This window comes from Nannobrachium achirus (assembly GCF_963921795.1).
Source record: "Nannobrachium achirus genome assembly, chromosome: 9".
Classification (NCBI taxonomy): Eukaryota; Metazoa; Chordata; class Actinopteri; order Myctophiformes; family Myctophidae; genus Nannobrachium; species Nannobrachium achirus.
Window position 1 is genome coordinate 27,598,899 of NC_137818.1, and position 20,163 is coordinate 27,619,061.

General features: G+C 40.9%; 2 protein-coding genes across 2 annotated transcripts in view; one reads left to right on the forward strand and one right to left on the reverse strand.

Moving 5' to 3' along the window:
• The window catches only part of LOC308290747 (band 4.1-like protein 1), a gene marked incomplete at both ends in the record, with an annotated part of 37,784 nt that extends 33,245 nt beyond the window's left edge, over positions 1 to 4,539 (forward strand). Inside the window, one exon of the mRNA XM_080732656.1 lies at positions 4,516 to 4,539. Within this exon, the coding sequence (XP_080588782.1) occupies positions 4,516 to 4,539 (24 nt within the window). The remainder of the gene's footprint in view (positions 1 to 4,515) is intronic.
• A 2,041-nt stretch (positions 4,540 to 6,580) lies between these two features.
• cntn3a.1 (contactin 3a, tandem duplicate 1) overlaps positions 6,581 to 20,163 on the reverse strand; it is a gene marked incomplete at both ends in the record, with an annotated part of 119,490 nt that continues 105,907 nt past the window's right edge. Inside the window, 8 exons of the mRNA XM_080732658.1 lie at positions 6,581 to 6,678; positions 8,057 to 8,225; positions 11,110 to 11,222; positions 14,022 to 14,208; positions 14,959 to 15,074; positions 16,533 to 16,767; positions 17,757 to 17,827; positions 18,083 to 18,232. Coding sequence (XP_080588784.1) covers positions 6,581 to 6,678; positions 8,057 to 8,225; positions 11,110 to 11,222; positions 14,022 to 14,208; positions 14,959 to 15,074; positions 16,533 to 16,767; positions 17,757 to 17,827; positions 18,083 to 18,232 — 1,139 coding nt within the window. The remainder of the gene's footprint in view (positions 6,679 to 8,056; positions 8,226 to 11,109; positions 11,223 to 14,021; positions 14,209 to 14,958; positions 15,075 to 16,532; positions 16,768 to 17,756; positions 17,828 to 18,082; positions 18,233 to 20,163) is intronic.

A 20,163-nucleotide genomic window follows, 5' to 3' on the forward strand; every position in this document is an offset into this window, starting at 1 on the left:
TTGTCGCCTGACTGTCTCCTATGAATTTCAAGATATTAAGGTTGATGTCCTTTCTCTTTTTTGGCTTTGCAGTCCTGATTTTCTACTGTCCAGAGTGAGAGTGCCCCCTTTAGGAACAGACGTGTCAGTGCCCGACTTGAGATCACTAAACATTGCCCTTCAATGGATAACTGCCCGAGTGACTGGACACACACACACACACACACACACACACACACACACACACACACACACACACACACACACACACACACACCTCAAAATCCTTGTCTTCTTTCAACCTCTTTAACTGGACGCCCTCAAAACCACCATTATAAATTGTGCTTTATTTCTATTCGCCCATCGCTCCAGTGACCAGAGATGATGGGATGCTGATTAGCATGATGGACATGCTGCAGTGGAAGGGATTATCCTCGACAACCTTTCGTGATCCTTGATTAGCTGACAATGTGGATCGAGAAGAAATCCCTAATGTCTGGAGCAGCTTAAGGGATAAGCCAACTAAATACTCCCCACACCTATACAGTATGACGCTATTTAAACCACTTGCCTCATTGTAATTATCTTGGAGAGGAAAAGGTTGGGACCTTTTTTTTTAAGATGATCTGTACTCTTGTCGATGTAAAACCCTCTGAGGCCATGACTTGCATCCCATCTCATGTTGACGACACCAACGGGAAGATCAAACAGCCAGACAGAATCGATGGCCAAACTTCAACTGCAACTTGGAATTCAACTGGTCTGGCATGTCCTGCTGGGAGTAACGTCGACCTCACGCCACCCCCCAGCCCCGACTGCAGAACTCAAAAACACCTCCCCACGGCAACCGTCTGTGAGCGATTACATTTAAAGACCTTTCTTTGTAAAGACACTAGTATCCGTTAGACTTTAGGTCCAGTTACTGTTGAAATGCATGCGGTGAAGCAGGGTTTTTAGTGACGGTAGAACAGCAAAACCTACCCTTAGATTTCATACCGGTACTTGTGCAGCCGGCAAAATCAATACATTTGCTATTTTGCTTCACCCATTACAGTACTACTTGGGGACATTACTACTGTATAAGTTATGTTATGGGGGTGGGGTGAACAACAGTTCAACAGTATGTGAACTGAATGACGCAGAGTCAGTCAAATCTAGCATTTAGGTGGAGAAGCAACCATGCTGATGAAACTTCCCTTTCACCTTCCTTGATGGCAATGTGATGCGAGTGGTGAATGTCACTCTGAGGGATTCATACAAATGGTGCGTGGTTAAAGGACAATACAGACACACGCTGTGTTCTTGATAATCAAATGGTGGCCATGTAGTGTTATGTGCAACTTGTTGCTGTTTCAGAATGAGTCCAGGTTTCCTCCCTTATCCCTTACTATGATTTAGTTATCCTTTCAGATTCAGGTGGATGCAGTACTACTTACTGTATAATAATGGGCATTTCGTGTAGCAAATACATAGAGTAGGCTCACACTCGTCGTTCAAGTTGCCAAATGCGCTTCTGCATCACAGAAACTACTGTTTGACATAACGTTTGCATGATAATGTCTTGCATTATTCGTTTTGAGTGATATTAATATTTACTCATAACAATGGTGGAACAAGAAATTATATCGGAACTTCTTGGATTAATAGGATAGACCGATAACGTCCAGTGCAACCATGAAGGAGAAAAAAAGGGAAGACGGTACAACAGCTCTGGTATGTGTTCAGGAAATTAAGCCTCCCAAACAGGAAACTGAAATCATTAGTGCTGAGTATTCATCACAGAAAGCGGGCACACAACAGATTCTGTTTTGTTAACCCTGCTGTCATGTACATGTTAGTCCTTTATCGTGCTCATCTTCCTCCAATAAGTAATTATTGGAACTGTTGATTCCAGTGTGTTTTTCTAACATATCATTTTTTATAATAATAATAATTATATATACTGAGTGTGTATGTGTACACACACACACACACACACACACACACACACACACACACACACACACACACACACACACACACACACACACACACACACACACACACACACACACACACACACACACACATACATTCATGTTATGAAGAAACATTGGTTAGACTCTTATGTGCCTGTTTTCATGATTCATTCATTTTTGCTCTGATATCAAACCATTCACACTATGAATTATAAATGTTTTCGTCTTACAAGATGCCCTAGATTGCCCATATCACATTATGAATAACAGCCCTTAAAATAATTCCCCCCCCCCAACCAAAATTGTTACAAGTGATGTCTGGGAGCAGGATATTTCATTATCTTCAGTTGTGGTGTGTTTTGGTACAGTACATGAATGTTAGAGGGATGCCATAGACGTTTAATGTGCCAATGTAAGTAGCAGTCATTGTACAAACCGTTTCTTTTTTTTTGTATAAACCTCTTCCAACAACTTCATATTAAGAAGATACTTTTAATGACTGGTGGATTATTAAGTTACTGGTGTGAATATGAAAGTAAATATAAAGTAACCCTTTAAGGATAATTACATTACTTGCCAAATACTGTATCTGTCCCCTGGCTAAACGAATATCTTCAACATTTCTACTTGTCAGCTAATTGATGGAGAAAAAAGAAACTGCTGGTGATGTCAGGTTTATGAAAACGTTACCTTGGCTTTCAGTCACTTAACAAGACCTTTCGGAGTCAAAGTGCAGTTGTGTGTGTAACTCATGTTGTCTTACCTGTGGACAGCCATGCTGTGCCATATTTTCTTTAAAAAATACTTTCAAGAGTGACTTAACTCAAAAGATATGTGGGTGTCAATTGTAACAAACCAGAAAACAGGTCAGTAGCCAAGCAGACTTTGTACTGCAAAAATGGTGCTGTATGGTGCATTCTTGTGAATAATATGTGAACTGGTTTCAGAATAGTGGCAAAGGTACTGTTATACACTAGGGGGCGCCAGATACCCAAGAGAAGAGAGCCCTTGGTATACAGCGTTCAGCTACATGCATTAAGTCCTCCCATTACCATCTGTCACTAAGGAGGGAAAAGAAATCGTGAATTAACCTTGGATCAACATTTAAGGGCAAATCTACGGTCCTCTAGCCAGAAGAAGCCTGACAACTAATCAACCAGACTGTGATATATTATAGACACTTGGCTGTGTGTGGCAGAGAGATACTCTGTGCCAAATCCTGATTGGATGACCACTGCCTGACCCCAGTGAACCTAGCTGAACCCCCTAGCCCGCTCTTGTCTGTACAGAGACCCAGGGGCGTCACACCAAATTCTGGGCCCTGGGTACAAGGATTCACTGCGGGCCCCCTATGAATGTTAACTATTGAAAAATAGCAGATATACTGCGAGCTTGTATATCTGCAATTTTTGAAAAATCGTGAAAATGTGTGCAAGAAACCTATGTCAAGGACCCCCAAGATGATATGTATTTGGCCACGAACCCCGATCTCAAAATATTTAGTTCCAGGGACCCCCAGAAGCAAAATTTTAGTTAGAAATGTTCGCTTGAAAAATACATATATTCAAAGATTTTCACACATTTTCACAACTTTTCAAAAATAGCAGATCTACAAGCTCGCAGCGCGGCACTCGGTGCCGCGCTGTGAGCTTGTATATCTGCTATTTTTCAATAGATAAAGTTATTAGGGCCCCTCCACCTTGGGCCCCAGTAACTCAGTCCCACTTTCCTACCCCTTGTGACGCCCCTGCAGAGACCTCCTCAGCAGTCTCCTCCTCTTTAGCTGTGCGATGCTCCCCATTGCTTGGTGCTGTGTCTTTGCTGTACAGTGTACTTGCATTCCTTCTACATGAATAAACGAGTGAAAATACCCAACGGGGTGAGAGGGGAATCCTCTTTGCTGTCCTGACCTCCACTAACCATTGTCTTGTGTGCATACAGTGGAAAGATATAGTGCCACTCATCCTAAAGGGAAAACACTGCTGCTTTTTTTGTGGTTATAGGTTAGGGAGAAGGGCAAAGTTCCTACATACTGTAGTTCAAGATACCATTTAATATTGCTCCTTGCTAAACCTGTTTAGTATATTTCTTTATGATTACAGATATGTAAGCCACGATGAAAATGTATCCAGTATCACAGTCATGCAGTAGGCCTATGTCTGATTGCCTGTGGTATGGTAGATTTCACACCGGACAAACATTTTGCCTGGGCAGTGTAGCCCTGTCTCCCTGTAGTGAAAATAAATAAAATATATAAATATAGATAACCTCTGAGACTGAATTCCCTAAAGGCCTGTTTGATATTTAATGGTATGTTTATTATTACTTATTTTACTCTAGTAAGTTCACTGAAGGTTTTGTTTGGTTTGTAAGAATTTCAAAGCCTAGAGTGAAAGTTTTAGTTTTGCATATTAATGGCCCCTTTTCAACGCAGCCGTTTTGAGAGGTGGATGCAGCTGAAGCAATGATACCTAATTTATAAAATATCAGCAATCCCACTCCTCTGGCTGCAGTAATAATGTTAGTTGTGGGCATCATTTTGATGTTTCTGTGTGCCTGCATGAATTTCTCTGCACAGGAGCTGTCCTTGCCGGCACACTAAACGCTCAAATGAAAAATATTGCCGCTGTATTTTTATTGGAAACTGTAAAATTGTCTACTTAAGGTGATCTTGGAGAAACAGTCAGTCGGGACCAGAAGGAAAGCTTCTGGAATACATTTAATCAATGTCCTTAGCCTTACATCCTGTGTACGGTGCAGCCTAATACTTGATTGTCACTAGTGGACTCCCACCAATATTTAGAACATACAGTAGAATACAAACAGGACTTCTGGTACTGTCAGTAGCTGGAAGGTCAGAATCATTTGTTGGAATGGTTATTTGAAGCTTTTGCTTCAATTAAGCTAACTAAGTTTGATGTGCATGACAGTATGTTCAAGCAACATTCAATCGACAAACCAAAGAAATACCATGATGGTAACAAATCATGTCGGTAACTTGTATAGTTTAGCTTGGCTGTGAAATTTCTTTTGGGGGAAAACAAACTACTGACAATTTCAATTATACTGGTTTGAGCATTCAAACCATTTTGCCGTCATACTTGTTATTAAAAAGGTCACTTAAAATCATATAAAATCAGGTGAACAGCACAGCAAAAGGCTCACAAATAAAAGGAAGCAAGGTTAGCTTTGGCTATGCTGTGGAATGTGTAGTGTTATCACAGGTTGAAATGCATTAAACCTGCATTAGCCTTATTCACATCAAAGGAGGAGATGTGAAAAAATGGCATTATGTTTATTAAAAGCAGGTTGATCCACTCAGACATCCTAAGCAACGTTGATACATTGACCATTCTCATGCCAAACAGCAGTTGACAGTAAAACGCCACCTCAAAAATCTATCGCCATTTGTACCGTTACAATGCTGATTATGAGATGAACAGGAAAAAGGCATTGCTGAGCCCAAAAGGCCCACTTTGAATAACCCCCCCCCCCCCAATATCCAAACATATGGCCATATATTCTTAAATTATAGAATGATCCATCCATATTTAATACATGGTCGAAGAATAAAGGAAATTTAAATTATAACATGGAAAATAATCAAAGACTTAAGGCTCATTTGGGACCTGAGGATTCCATACATACAGACAGTGTACAATAAGGTGGCTTACACCAGTCACCATGACTTCCAATTGGCTTGTCAGACATCATTAGACATTAAAGACATCAATCAATCAATCTCTTTGTTCTCGATGGAAGCCATTTAGATGCAAGTTTCTTATAATGTCCCAACAGGTGAGGCAGAACCATTAGTAAAAAATAATAATAACGAAGAAAAGGAAATACATTTGGTTCCAGTCACATTTTCCCACAATGTTGAAGTTCTAGTATGAGCTGTGGGTGTCTCATAAAATCAAGAGAGGAATTCCAGGTAAATGGATGAAGGTCCCAAAATATGTTATGGTCATACAGCAATGAGGATCATGTCAGGGTCGCTCTGGCCTCCCAAAGTCCAAGAAGAATAAGGAATGACTTCATCCACACATGTCTTTGTATACATGTCTTGAATGAAGTTCAGATCTAAATGTGATCTCATATGTACTGTATGAGCTATGTACTGCATGTCCTCTGTTCATAGTCCATGTAACTTTATTCCTCAGTTTAGCGTCACTGTTGTTGATAGTCATCCAAGAATTGCCGATAATAGTTACACATCCACCTGACAGAAGTCACACATCCTCCCATAGGAAACATACACATCCTGTTGTGTGTCATGTACCGCTTTGCCTTGAAGGGAGAAGAAAAAAACCTTAGAAGAAAACCCATTGGTACTAAGAGAGTGGTAGTGGTATGGGGCTGCTGTTTCAAAGAGACTGCAGTCAAGTCACAGCGTCTTTTCAGCTCCATAAAAGCAGCCTCTGAAAGAGACAGTTCTTTTCAATATTTCCTTTTTATAAAAGTAAGGGAAAAGAAAAGATCTCCTACACAAAGAGGCTTTTGTAGGCAAAAGAGGAAGGGAGAGAGCGAGATGGAGAGGAAGGGAGCAGGTGGACAGAGATAGCCTCTCTTGTCTTAGTGGGACAGTTTGTCTCTTTTCCTCTTGGTGTGCGGCTCTAGCACTGGGCCCCCAGAGGCGTTGGTCATAGCACAGTCCTGGCTGTGAGGATCAGGGGCAAAAGGTGGACCAGGGACAAGACCGGCAGCCCTGCAGCTGCAGCGGCGGCTATGGCGACGACACCTGGAATGGACATTGAGACATTGAAGTGCAAGTTAATGTGAAATGAACTGAGACATGCCATCAGTGGTGGAAAAAGTATTTACATTTTGTACTTAAAGGGGCACTCCACCACTTTTCAACCTATGTTCATATAATTGGTCCTCACTTAAAAAAAATTTTTCCAGAGGAGGGCTGTGGGCAGGTCAGAAACCCATCGTCTTGTGACATCATCGATTGCCAATCCAGCTTATAGAAACTGCAGGCTTTCTATTCCTGAAAAGTAGCACTTTTAAAGTGGAAGCCATTGTTCTTGCGATAATAAAAATCTAAATATTTTTTTCAAAAATATTGATTAAAATCTTTTTGGGGAAAATGATGATGTCACAAGACGATGGATTCTGAACTTCCCACAGCTCTCCTAGGAGACTTGGACTGAGTAGAAACAAATTGTGATATTTTATCATGAACATTAGTGAGGACCTATTATATGAAGACAGGTTGAAAAGTGGTGAACTACTCCTTTAAGTAAAATCAATACTGCAATATAAATATATTGCAGTATATAGGCCTACAGTATTGTGACAGATTCCGTGAATTATAGTATAGATAATTGGAGTATGAATAGACAGGTTTCTTGTTTACAAACATTGAGACTAAATGCACAGGTGACTGTATCATGTAATCAGTCCGTCCAATCCCCAAACCTGTTGTTTTGGGGAGCGCTGGTTAAGCCTGGTTTCATTGGCTAATTTTGGTACCGAATCAAACATGACGTGGACCAGAAACCCGTCTATAAGTCATATCTTTGGATGCAGGACACTGACTATCTGGCGATACACAAATGTATCAGTAGGTGGCACTGTCTTACTGCCATCTACTTTTCACCCTTCATGGATTTCAAAGAAGTACTCTTGAAAGGAGCCACCAGCACTGTTTTGTTTGTTAGTTTGTCTTTTATTTTGTTTTCTTTTTAAAGAACATAATTTTAAAATAAATACATGTAAACTGATATTCCTATCATAGATAATGAAATGACCATGGCAGGTGGACAGAAATGTGTTGAGCCAAGAAATAGAATAGTGGAATTGTAGTAGAAATGGTAATTATTTGTTACTTCAAGAAACGGATCATATTATTAGTGCAAGAGGACAAAAATACGTGAAAACTGTCATTCAGAGGGAGAGAGGCAGACATAGTAAGAATTCTGTAATGAGCTCAGCTTTCAGACTGCAAAGGAATAGAGAAACTGTGCCATCTTGACAATTCAATGCTTCTTGTATTCGACACTAAAAAAATGACCAAAACCAGTGTGGTGCGGCGTGTGCATGCAGGGTTTTTCAACAATTTAAGCTCCAAGACAACTATTTCCAGTCTTTCCGTGGTGCGCCACTGTCCCTACCTGCACCTCTGGGGATGGTGATTTGGCGACTGCTGCTGCCCTCCCCTCCCTCGCTGAAGGGTTTGATCTGGATGACGTAGTCCTGGTTGACTGGCAAAGACAACTCCAGGGAGGTGGTGTTGGTCTCCACCACGCTGGGACGGCTGTGTTTGTCTTGCCTGTACATCACCTGCAGTATGAGAGAGAGAGACACTATGAGAACATGGCAGCAAGCGTGCCGTGCAAGGAAATCACAGCAAATACTGTATCGTCACTGTCAGGCAGAAACCTTGTATCTCCAAGTTTCAAATGTGTATGTTTTTTGGTCAATTATAAAGCCCTACTTCATCATACAAGAGTATCGCACAAAAGTAGTGAAAATAGCAGATCTACAAGCACACAACAGCTTGTATATCGACTATTTTCACTATTTTAAATCGTTTTTAAAAAAAAAGGAAGGTTTTGAATCATACAAGGTTTCGACCCGACAACAACGATGTGCTTGCTACGTGGTTGGATGTAATTTCCGTGCCCCCTTCGGGATGTTTTGACAAGTGCCAGATCTCATAACTCTAACCAGTTACAGTCCAATACTTGTCATTTCAGATGATCCTCCAATCCTCCAAACAAACTGCAGCCAGGGGGTAGAGTAAAAAATGTAACGTTCATTCAGCCAGCACATAGTAAAAACTGTGACTGCTACGGTATAACGCCTCCGTCTGTGTGGTGCAGGCAGAACTAGCGCGCTCTTGTTGAAAAGCTAGAAGTCCTGTCACCTTCAGACGAGGCTGTGATGCACGATGAGGCCTGCGTGTGTACTGTACCGCTTCTGTAACGGACAAAACTGAATCTCGGCTTTAACATGATTGCGGTAAATCTCCTGAGGACAGGGTGAAGGACAGAGGAGGAAAAATGTCAATTCAATTTTGCGTCAATCCAATCTCCTTTTTCCTTTTCGGCTGTCTTGTGATTCAACTTTGTTGATCCACTGTCTTGTCCAATCTAGCGTAATCTGCTTAGAAAAGGGACGGCAATTATATTCACTGAGATTGCCGAACGTCACTCAGTCCCAGATAAAAAACAATCAAACTGGAAGGATGCAAAAATAACTGCTCCAGCAGTCCAAAATGTTCTTTGAGGATTAAATTGTGCACGTAGTCAGTTATGCAGTCCACCCCCAGTTGAATTACTGGGGATGGTTTTATGTACAGTAGATCATGGTATGAGGTATTACCAAGGCTTCATCTGTATTCATGTATGTAATTTCCAATGTATTTAATTAATTTAAGACGTACAACACCTAAAAGGTAACTGTTATCCATTGCTAGACATCGCCAGATTGCACATTCGCTATACACGCAATTGTTGGGAAAGTATTCAACCCTTGCTTACAGGCAAACACAAAAGTTTGCACTTTTGTACTGCCATGGTCCCAATGGCCAAGCTTTGCAGGACGCGCTGTGATCGGCTAGCGGAACGCTTGATGAAATTCACTCATAAATTGCACCACTCATTCACACTACAGGTGTGATGTTCTATACAGTATATTATATATATATATATATATACAGAGAGAGAGAGAGAGAGAGAGAGAGAGAGAGAGAGAGAGATATCCCTTTAGATGGAGTACAAAAGGCTGCCAGTGATCAGGACACAGTGAAAAAGATGGACACCACCCATCATATCACCTGTTTTGGAGTGCCTGGCTTTTGTCTTTGTGTTTGTAAATAAACCCACCGTTTGGTTGCACAGTACCATGCCTCTGTACTAATTTCCGCCTGCTAATTGGGGCAGCCTAACAGGCTCATTGTCACTGCTGGAGTTGGTGCATACTGTAGTAGAAGGGCTTTTGACCAAACAGCCTAATTAACAATTTCAGTCTTGGTGAATAACAATGTGAGTAACCACCTCATCTGATGAAGGCTCATAGCTGAAACGTGTGTGTTCTTTGTTGGTGTGTGCCAATAAGAAAGTGGAAATATAATGTGAGTACTTTGTCCTCCATTGATTTGAAGTTTTGGATGTGCTACCTTTTTGGGATTTTTCAATTTTAAATTCCTACTTTTTATATAACCACTGCAACAGTTTAAATTTGTGTTCCTTGGGGGTTATTTTGTGTGTATTGTTGTTGTGTTTTTTCTTGTTTGGTTCGGTGCCTGTCTCTTTCTCTCTCTCACCCTGAACCCTACAAATGGATTTAACAAGACATATTCTTCATGCAACAACACATAAGGTTCAGAAAGGATCGCTGATGCAACGTATTGCACTTGGCTTGTAGATTAGCTGTGGACTCGCTCGCTGCTCAAAAGACTTTTAATCATCACACAACGACGAGAAACTCTTCCGATAGCGGAGGAAGAGGTTCCGAAAGGAGTTACCGTTGAGAAATCATTGCACTCGCAGGCAGCCAGCCATGGTCACAATGCGACTCTACTCTAGCCTAAATAATTAATCCCCTAATGCAAGGTGACGCTGTATTTTATTTCTACGCACCTGCTTGTCAAAAAAACGTTTAAAATCACAGTATGCGTTTTCACTGCAGGGAAATTTGTATTCGCCCGGTACTTTCAGCTAAAATTACTAGGTAGTTTGCCGTGACATTTCGGACTCAAAAACTTCCGGCACACAAAACAAGTGGTTCTGTGAAATAAGTTTGCGTGTCTGTGTTTTTCATTGGTGGTTTTCTTTGCTTGCAGAGATCATATCATATAACACTTGTGTTTGAGAGTTATTGGCAAAAAAACAAGACCTGGATCATTACAAAACAAGGACGCCGTCCATTGTCTAAGTTGGCGAGGGCTAACAGTTAGCCAACATTTTGTTCACTGTGGTTTCATGTTAAAACCCTCCAGCATTTCATACACAGTCTAACCATGTACTAGGTTTTGACCCAGTCAAGGCAGCGGATCGCTTTGACGGGCTGCCATGGCTGCGAGGCTCCTATGGGTCATTCCCTATTACAGTCTAATCCATAGTCCCATTCACTCATCACAAGGCTGCAGCCATATCTTCAATGAAGCATACACAGTAGGCAATCCTCTAAAGCTGTGCAAAACTCCCTTCCTTTACTGTACCTTATATCCCGTGACCTCGGATTCATTCTCCAGGGCATGAACTTGGTCCCATTTCAGGATAACCTTGGAATTGGATGTGTTCCACATGATCTTGACTGGGGCCTGGCTGGGAGCTGGAGGGGGGGGGGGGGGCAGAGGGGATAGAGCCGAGTCAGAAAAACAACAAACGATCAATATACAGTAACATCCAGAACTGACTCGGCGTGAAGGCGCTTTCTCATTATCAGCTTATCATCCCCACTGTTGGAGTTGGCAGCAACAGTCTGAAGTTACTGTATGAGTGGGTGTAAGAGCTGGGTTCCTACACGTCTGTCTCTTTTTGTGCTGGGTACAGGGGAGGACGAGACATAGTGGAACAATTTCTGTTAATAGACCATATTCTTTACAGCAAAAGTTAACTTTGGTTCCATAATAAAGACATGTAGTGCAACAGTGCCCTGAATACTGACCTCATTAATTGGTTGCAAAGTGGCAATATAGATCATTAAATTCATGTCACAGAATGTTTAGAGAGAGGTGAAAAGTGGCAACAAATTGAAGGTGAACAAACATGATTTTTTCTCTCTCTCTTTTTTCATGAGGAAGGGGCATGGTATAAAAGCAGAGAAAACATGCACACCGCCATTTACAGGTACGTGGTGCTGCGAAATCATACAACTCACCAGGAAGAGACATGATACAGTGTGGGTATGTACTGTATGTCATTACAGTCTCTCCTGTGACACCTTTCATAAACATCAGCAACCACATTCAGCTATTCTATTATTAAATAAGTATGATATAAGGCAGACAGCCTACTGTATGTGCATTGCTTCGTGTTGGTCACAATTTCTAAGCGGCATGAGTCTTTACGTCAGGGACTTTTTAGCCTGTGACCCAAAAGTGAATTAGACGTTTGACCCGGACCCAAACTAGTGAAAATAGCAGATCTACAAGCTCACAACGCAGCTCATTGTATTTTTATTGTATTGTTTTTTCACTACTTTTTATGGGATTTCTTAGATGTATTTGTTTGTTTGAAAATCTTACTACTATAATTCCAGAGGAGTCCCCGAATCCGTTGTGCCGGGATGGCAAGCGCAGGACAGGCTTCACGTAACATCACAATATCACCAGAGGCATGGACTGTGACATCACACTATTGTCATGCTTCACGTGACATCACAATATCACCGGTGGCATGGCCCGTGACATCACAATATCGTCATGCTTCACGTGACATCATAATATCTCCTTATTATCAGTAAGACGCGCTAAGGGCGAGAACGCTTCATGTGATATCACAATATCTCCAGGGCATGGCCACGTTATAGGCTACCTTCAAAAGACCTACAATAATCTAACGTTTTCAAGGTTTTCATTGTGGATAATGACGAGGGCATTATTGACAATATTGTTTACACAGAACTCCTTTAATTATCCATCCTACTATTATCATTTTAACCCAGAATTGGCCAACATTCTTTATTTCTGATTTCACCATACCACGTTATTAAGTGTGCCTGCCATGCAAAGCAATGGCAAACACTTATTGTAATCCGCCATACTTAATGATAATCACGCCACAAATTTGGAGCCGTAATAACTGCCGCACAATTTACGCCACCGCCGCAATATATACATCAAAACGTGCGGCTCGGCCGGGAATGGTGTGCTATTACTTTTCTTTCCGATCCGCGTTACCATTGCGACGTAATTCGCAAAAAACGACGCCAAAAAACCCCATTCACTTAGAATGGGGGAAATTTCGGCACGTAATAACTGCCGCACGATTTACGCCACCCCCGCAATATATACATCAAAATGTGCGGCTCGGCCGGGAATGGTGTGCTATTACTTTTCTTTCCGATCCGCGATACGATTGCGATGTAATTCGCAAAAAACGACGCCCAAAAACCCCATTGACTTAGAATGGGGGACTCTGAAAAAAAACTAGAAACTTTGGCGCCACATAACTCTGCCATACTTTTGCCTAGCAACGTGATTTAAACTTTAAAATGCACACACAACTTTGGTCTTTTTCCAGCCAATAGGGATGAGCTGTAATTGATTAAGCCCCGCCCCCACTATAACAGGAAGTGCCCTTTGCCAAACAGGAAGTGCCTCTACATCTCATGAACCGTTTATCGTACAGACTCGCGGCTGGTGTCATAATTTTTTTTTCTCAAATTTTTTTTTTCTCAATTTTTTTTCTCAATTTTTTTTTCTCAAAAATTTTTTTTCTCAAATTTTTTTTTCTCAATTTTTTTTTTCAAATTTTTTTTTCTCAATTTTTTTTCTCAATTTTTTTTTCTCAAAAAAATTTTTTTTCTAAAATTTTTTTTTTCTAAAAATTTTTTTTTCTCAAATTTCTTTTTCTCAAAATTTTTTTTCTCAATTTTTTTTTCCTCAACATTTTTTTCCTCAAAATTCTTTTTTCTCAAAAAGTTTTTTTTTCTCAATTTTTTTTTCTCTCAATTTCTTTTTTCTCAAATTTTTTTTTTCTCAATGTTTTTTTCTCTCACACAAGGTTGCACAGACTTAGCGAGCTGCAGGCACACTTAAAATTTCTTAGAAATTTTCTTTTCTAGTTCATTATGTTTTCCTTTTTTTATACTTGAGGGCCGTGTGGGCTGTGGGGCTCTCCTTCTTATACAGTATAACCCCATTGTAAATTCATCACTGGAGCAGCGATCTGTAAATCTGTAGATGGGGGCCTGTATCTCTAGTGTATACAATTCTTCAATTCGTTTTATTTCTCAAAATAAAATTATATTGATTTCAAAAGATTTTCCATCTTTTGAAATGTATATTTTATTTTTTGGGGGGGGAATACATTTGGATTTTTACTCAAGTCGTGACCCATACAAATCGGTCCGTGACCCACAGATGGGTCCCGACCCACTGCCTGGGAAACAGTTCCATAGCCTTACGTGGTTTCTTGGTTGTGACGTTGACGATGGCACTCTGTGGTCCCACCCCGGCACTGTTGTAGGCTCGCAGGGACAAATAGTAGGTAGTGCTGCCCTCCAGGTCCCTGACGAGCACCGACGTCCTGTTCCCCACCGTTCTGATCACGCTGGCCGTGTCCTGCTTATCTCTTTCATTCGAGTACCGCAGCTTTAACACAGCACAGAAAATACAGGTTATCCACAGGTTATCCTACCTTGGCACGCGTATCAGTGACAGCCATTGTACATGTCCCCTTTTATACGTTTATGCTGCCTCTATATCCAACTTGAATTATATCTTGAATGTAATACAGCAGTGCTACATTAGCGTATTGCAGCTCCAGTGAGTCGCAACCAAGTAGTTACCAGACAATTCTTTAACTTTTGGAAGTAAAAAAAAGAGAGAGAGATACTTCCCTCCTGGAGGCAAGTATAAAATGGTAATTCTGAAATGGCTGGTTGGCAACATCCGTAAATAATATTACTGGAACATACTGTTATCACATATCAAGCCAACTCTAGACTTGTGCCTTGGGTGTCCTGTGGGGGCTTGAAAGTGCTCACATTGATTACTGGCTCCCATGTACTGTATACTTGTATACAAGACAACGTCTCGAAAGGTCAATTGCTATTGCAGGAAGAAAAAAATCACAAATGTTCTTGGCTGTGCCCATTTCTATGTTGCATTTCTTGACCGTAAAAGGCTCATGCACACCTTCAGATCCTTCTAGACGGGTGCGTAGGAGGAAAATATCCATGGGCAAGAAAGGAGAGAACTACCGCACACTGTTCTCAAACTCGTGTTATATACACTTTATTAGAGGTAGAATGTTTCGTCTGTTAACCTTCATCAGTTTCAGCTGCTTGTAGCATTAGTACAACTGTTGGTATGTGTGGGCATACTGTATGCTGGGCTGACCTCATATCCCAGGATACGTCTGCGGTTGTTGCTCCAGGTGAGGGGCTTCCAGGTGACCTCCACCTCGGACGCTGACACACTCTTCGCCTTCAGTCGCCCTGGAGCTCTGCTGGGCTCTGAGGAGCATGGAGGAGGAGGAGAGCAGGACGGGGAAAGCATGAGGACAGCGTAACGATGCTGGTCTCACAGTTTGCTGGCCTAATGGTTTCGGTTTTGTGTTAAGTTAATTCTGAAAGTGTGGATGTTTGTTTCACACTCTCTGAATCTGTGTATTGGCCCATGTGCCTTCGCACATTCAAGGGGAAAGAAAGTGTTGTGTTAGAAGCCCATTGTAGGTGTGTAAGCTTCATTACTGCATCATAAAATGTCTTAATACTTTAATACATTTTATACTTTAAGATTACTTTCTTTTCCTTTCACAAGACATACTGTAACTAGCCATCAACACCAGAAAACACATTGTAAATGAATCATTATCTTGAAGCTGGCAACCAAAAGCACATCACCTTTGAGTTTGAGTTACCATGTTTTGATCACAAGTGACGCATGACAGTGTTACAGTACTTGACAAGCAGGTGATATACACCTTTCTTTGCTTTTTAGGAATGGCTGAAGGCTCTGATAAGGCTATGTCAATAAAATCATGCATTATAATGCCTGAGTCATTCACAACTAGCCTAATATTGAAGTAGCGTTACACAGCAAAATCCTTTGTGATTTTACTTAAGATTTTATGTAAAATAAAAATAGGAATGAAGCACATACCTTCCTGTTAATTTTGGAATTGATTTTAAGATGTTTTTATTTTCAAACATGCACAAATAGTACATATGACCCGCACACCATCTTACACTTGGCCAAAGAACTTTTATTTAATAATGCAACGTTTCGGTCAACGACCTTCTTCAGGCATTCCAAGATGCCTCGAGATGCCTGAAGAAGGTTGTTGACCGAAACGTTGCATTATTAAATAAATAAAGAGTTCTTTGGCCAAGTGTAAGATGGTGTGTGGGTCATACCGGTATGTACTATTTGTGCATGTTTGAAAGTATACATTGATCCCTGCCTACGCACCCGTCTCTAAGCCTATCAGGTGTGCATAGGACCTCGTTGCCTAAGATGTTTTTATTTAAATCATTAAATGGGCTGGCTCCACCATACCTTTCTGCCCTGGTGGAACCTTATTCCCCAGCCAGGGCTCTAAGGTCCACTGACAAGCTACTGCTGGAAGTTCCTAAAACAACATTTAAAAAGAGCAGGGGTGACCGGTCTTTTACGGCCACGGCTTCTCCACTCTGGAATAGTCTGCCCTTCCACAATACAGTAGATCTGCCCAGTCAATTGGCATTTTTAAAGCCCTGGTAAAAACCCATTTGTTTTCCCTAGCTTTTAATTGCATTTAAATTCCATCTTTGTTTTGTTGTTTTTAATTGTTTTCTTTCATGTATTGTTCTGTTGTTTTCTTTGATGATTTGAATTGCCTGTGTTTTTCAACCTTGTACAGCACTGGTTCAGCTTGCCTATTTGTACTGTAAATGTGCTACTGTAAATAGAGTTTGATTTGATTTTGATACCTTCCTCAGCTGAGTAGATGGTTGTCACGGGCCCAAAGGGACCTTCTCCCTTGTTGTTGTACACCCCTACTTTGACCTGGTACGGAGAGAAGGGAGGAATACTCTCGTTCTTGAAGACATATCTGGATGCATCGGGGGACGTGACGGCTGCCTGCATCCAGCCCTGGGCTCCATGCGGGCGGAAGGCCACCACATAGCCGAAGCCAGGCCCACTCTGTTGTTCTTCGGGAACAGGCTAGGAAGATGTGAAATGACGCAGAGCAATGACTCAGAACGTCAAGTGTAAATGACTTTGCAATACAAAACCCAAAATCCTCAGAGGGGGCGTTACATAACAACTCAAAGGTACATTAATGACATATTGAAAATGGGTGGTTCTCCCCTTTAAGTAAAACATTTGGGTACTTTCCACCACTGAGCATGTGTCTCCTCCGATTGCTGCCAACAGTGGACTTATTTTAATAACACGGTACATAACACAGTGAGGTGTCTTAACGGGAGGACAGAACACATGCAGAGGAACACACTATTCTTCTCAGTTCGGCTCCCCGCTGTGTGCGGGGATATTTGGCAATGGCTGAATTGTCATTGCTGAAAATGTACCTACATCACCAATTAAGCATTGCGCCTCATCCAAGTGTTTTCATATTGAGGTAAAAAAAGTATTCACAATGGAGCTATTAGTTACAGTAGCATTATAGTCACCAATTGTATTACACCCAGAATGCATATTCCTGCACTAGAAAGAGGCACCAAAAGTCAAAGACAGTGAAATTAGCTTAATTGAAAATTGCAAATGGCAAATGAATTGCAAATGACACACTGTATATATACAGTGGTGATGGTTTTTATGTAGCTCTGGTCCATAGCCTTAGGAGATGTCCTTATAACGCAACTCTTTGGGCATTTTTTTCTATTCCGTCTCTCGACTTCAGTAAAAATAAAGAGTACATTTTAGCTACTCACCAAAAAATACAGATTTAAGGTGTTGGAAATGCATGGAAAGACTCTCAGACCCCACCTTCCGTCTAAAATACACTTTTTGGCCAGGATTTTTTTTTGTTACGCCAGTGTGCCACCATTCCATGGAAAAAATTACCAAAGCGAGGAGAACTCCTAACGCTATGGAGCAGAGCAAATCTTTATGCAAACGCTTATTGCAGCGCTTATTGCATTATACATAAAATGCATTATTATTATTATTCCACAGAAAGACAAGTTTACCTCCCAAGTGATGACCAGTTCTGATCGACCTCCACCACCTCCATTCACTCTGGCAGGAGTCGCCCTTGGAGCTGAGAGATAAAGATTTGTTTTTGCAGCATTCTTAATTCAATCATTTGATTATAATAAATGTACCCCCACTGATTCCGGAAGGAGACACAAATGCATTTGGGATTTTTTTTCTCATTTTGTAGGCTATTAAAAAATAGCAGATACACAGGCTTTTTTAATCTTGAAAGTGTGAGAACTACTGATTTAGAGGGCATTTGTAGAATCGGAATCAGGCCAATGGTTAAAAGAAATCTAAGCAGAATTAAGACACGTACGCATTTCTTTGGTTCTGGCTCTCTTGGAGGGTTTGCTGGGCTCTCCTGTCCCTATGGCGTTGGTGGCCAGGACTCTGAACTCGTACTCCACCCAGGGACTCAGGTCAATGACGGTGGCTGACAGCTGCCTCCCCCCCAGCATCTCTGGCACTGAGACACAGAACACAATACCATCAGAAGATTGCACAGTGAAAATCCTCTGTGTACTCGTTTAACTCAGAGTGTAGTGTACCAATGGAACCAAAATTGTGATCCATTAAAGGTTACATTTCGTGGTTGTCGGGTGGAAACCTTGTATGCCCACAACCGTTCGTTTTATATTTATCATTTCAAAAGTGATTTAAAATAGTGAAAATAGCCGATCTACAAGCACACAACGCCTCGCGGTGCGAGGCGTTGTGTGCTTGTAGATCTGCTATTTTCACTAGTTTTGAGCGACAGTCTTGTGTGATGAAGCAGGGCTTTACTTTACGAAAAAAACATACACATTTGAAACTTGGAGATACGAGGTTTCTGCCCGACAGTGACGATTTGTACAATCTCGAGTGTTGCAACTGGATAAATAAACACTGAGGGTTTTACTGTGTGCATGCTCTGGCTGCCACTGCAATCCAGCCAAGTAGGCGATGCGACGTGTTCTTTCACCTAATTTTATGTTATGAAAAATATGCTACAATTATTATTTCATCGGTGGCATCTCACCCCGGCATCCCCTGTAACAACTGAAGAAGTCCCATTTTTCACTACATGCCTCAAGAGCTAATGTGTTTTTGCTGTATACCCAGGATGAACTTTTTCTCACTGTTCAGACGCTGAAAGTTACAAAATAATTCAGAGGACAATTGCAATACACTAATTTGATGCAGCTATGCATTTTTAAAGAAAATATCTTTCTGTTGTTGTATTGCAAGATATATGTAGAATACATAATCTACCGGTATATACTGTACACAATAGTGGAAAAGAGGTGAAAGAACGAGTGCAAGTGTAACCCAGTGATTAGCTGTGTACATGATAAAACCTGAATATGTGTCCTAAAGGAAATATGTGCCAACATATTGATTATATTACAGAAATATATTTAACACCATCTAACAGGATACAATGGGTTAAATATGTATGATTAAGCACAATGTGAAAACTACTAGACATCAACTAAGTTGTTTTATTCTGAAGCTGAGTACTTTTATTTTGTAACATGACACTTCCTGTTGAGGGAGCATAGTGCTATGTGCAGCACCATGACACTTCCTTTTGAAGCCACACCTGAGAGAGAGAGAGCAGCCACAGAGCAGCTACAAACCATTACCTGGTTTTAAACTGATAAAAGTGATAAAAGTCCAGCTAAAAGCAGTCTAGCTACTGTTTTAGACAGAGATAAGTCATATGGTTCCAGCCAGAGGGTCCATCCGTCGTGTTTGATGTGAAAAGAGAGATAACCAGCATGGTGAGGATTGTTCATTGGTTGATGCTACAAACAATTAGCATGCTAGCTGAGGGGGACATGGTGAATGAATGAACTGAGTTGATGTTAGATGTACTGTATCTGTGCACAGCAGTTACAAGTTGGATGTTTATTGGGAGAAGTGTACACACTCTTCCTGTACTTGATGAATACTGAAATGCACTTTTGTGTATAGTTAATTTTTACAGCATGTGAGTGTACAGGCAGCCTGCCCTGCACCCACTAATGGAGGCTGCCATTGCATTGTACAGGCCACATTGCAACATGTTTGATCCTGGTGTAGCAGTGTTATGCCATTTCTGTAAAGATATTTATTTTATTTTGGTACAAAGAATTGTTCTGTATTGATCCAGATTATTTGATTATTTATTTTATTTGTTTTTGATCAATGGAATTGTACAGTAAGCTGATGTTTATTGGTTTAAATAGTAATTCCCAATTGATGTGAAATGATGATGAGAGATAATTACAAGAAGATATGTTTTATTTAGCTTTGGTTTATAATTCTCTATATGCCATACAATGACAGTGCATACTCTGACTTACTACTGTAGGTCAGGTTTTTTGGAGCCTGTTGAAACTGCTTGGAAGATCCTGGACTTTAGATGGCGAGCTA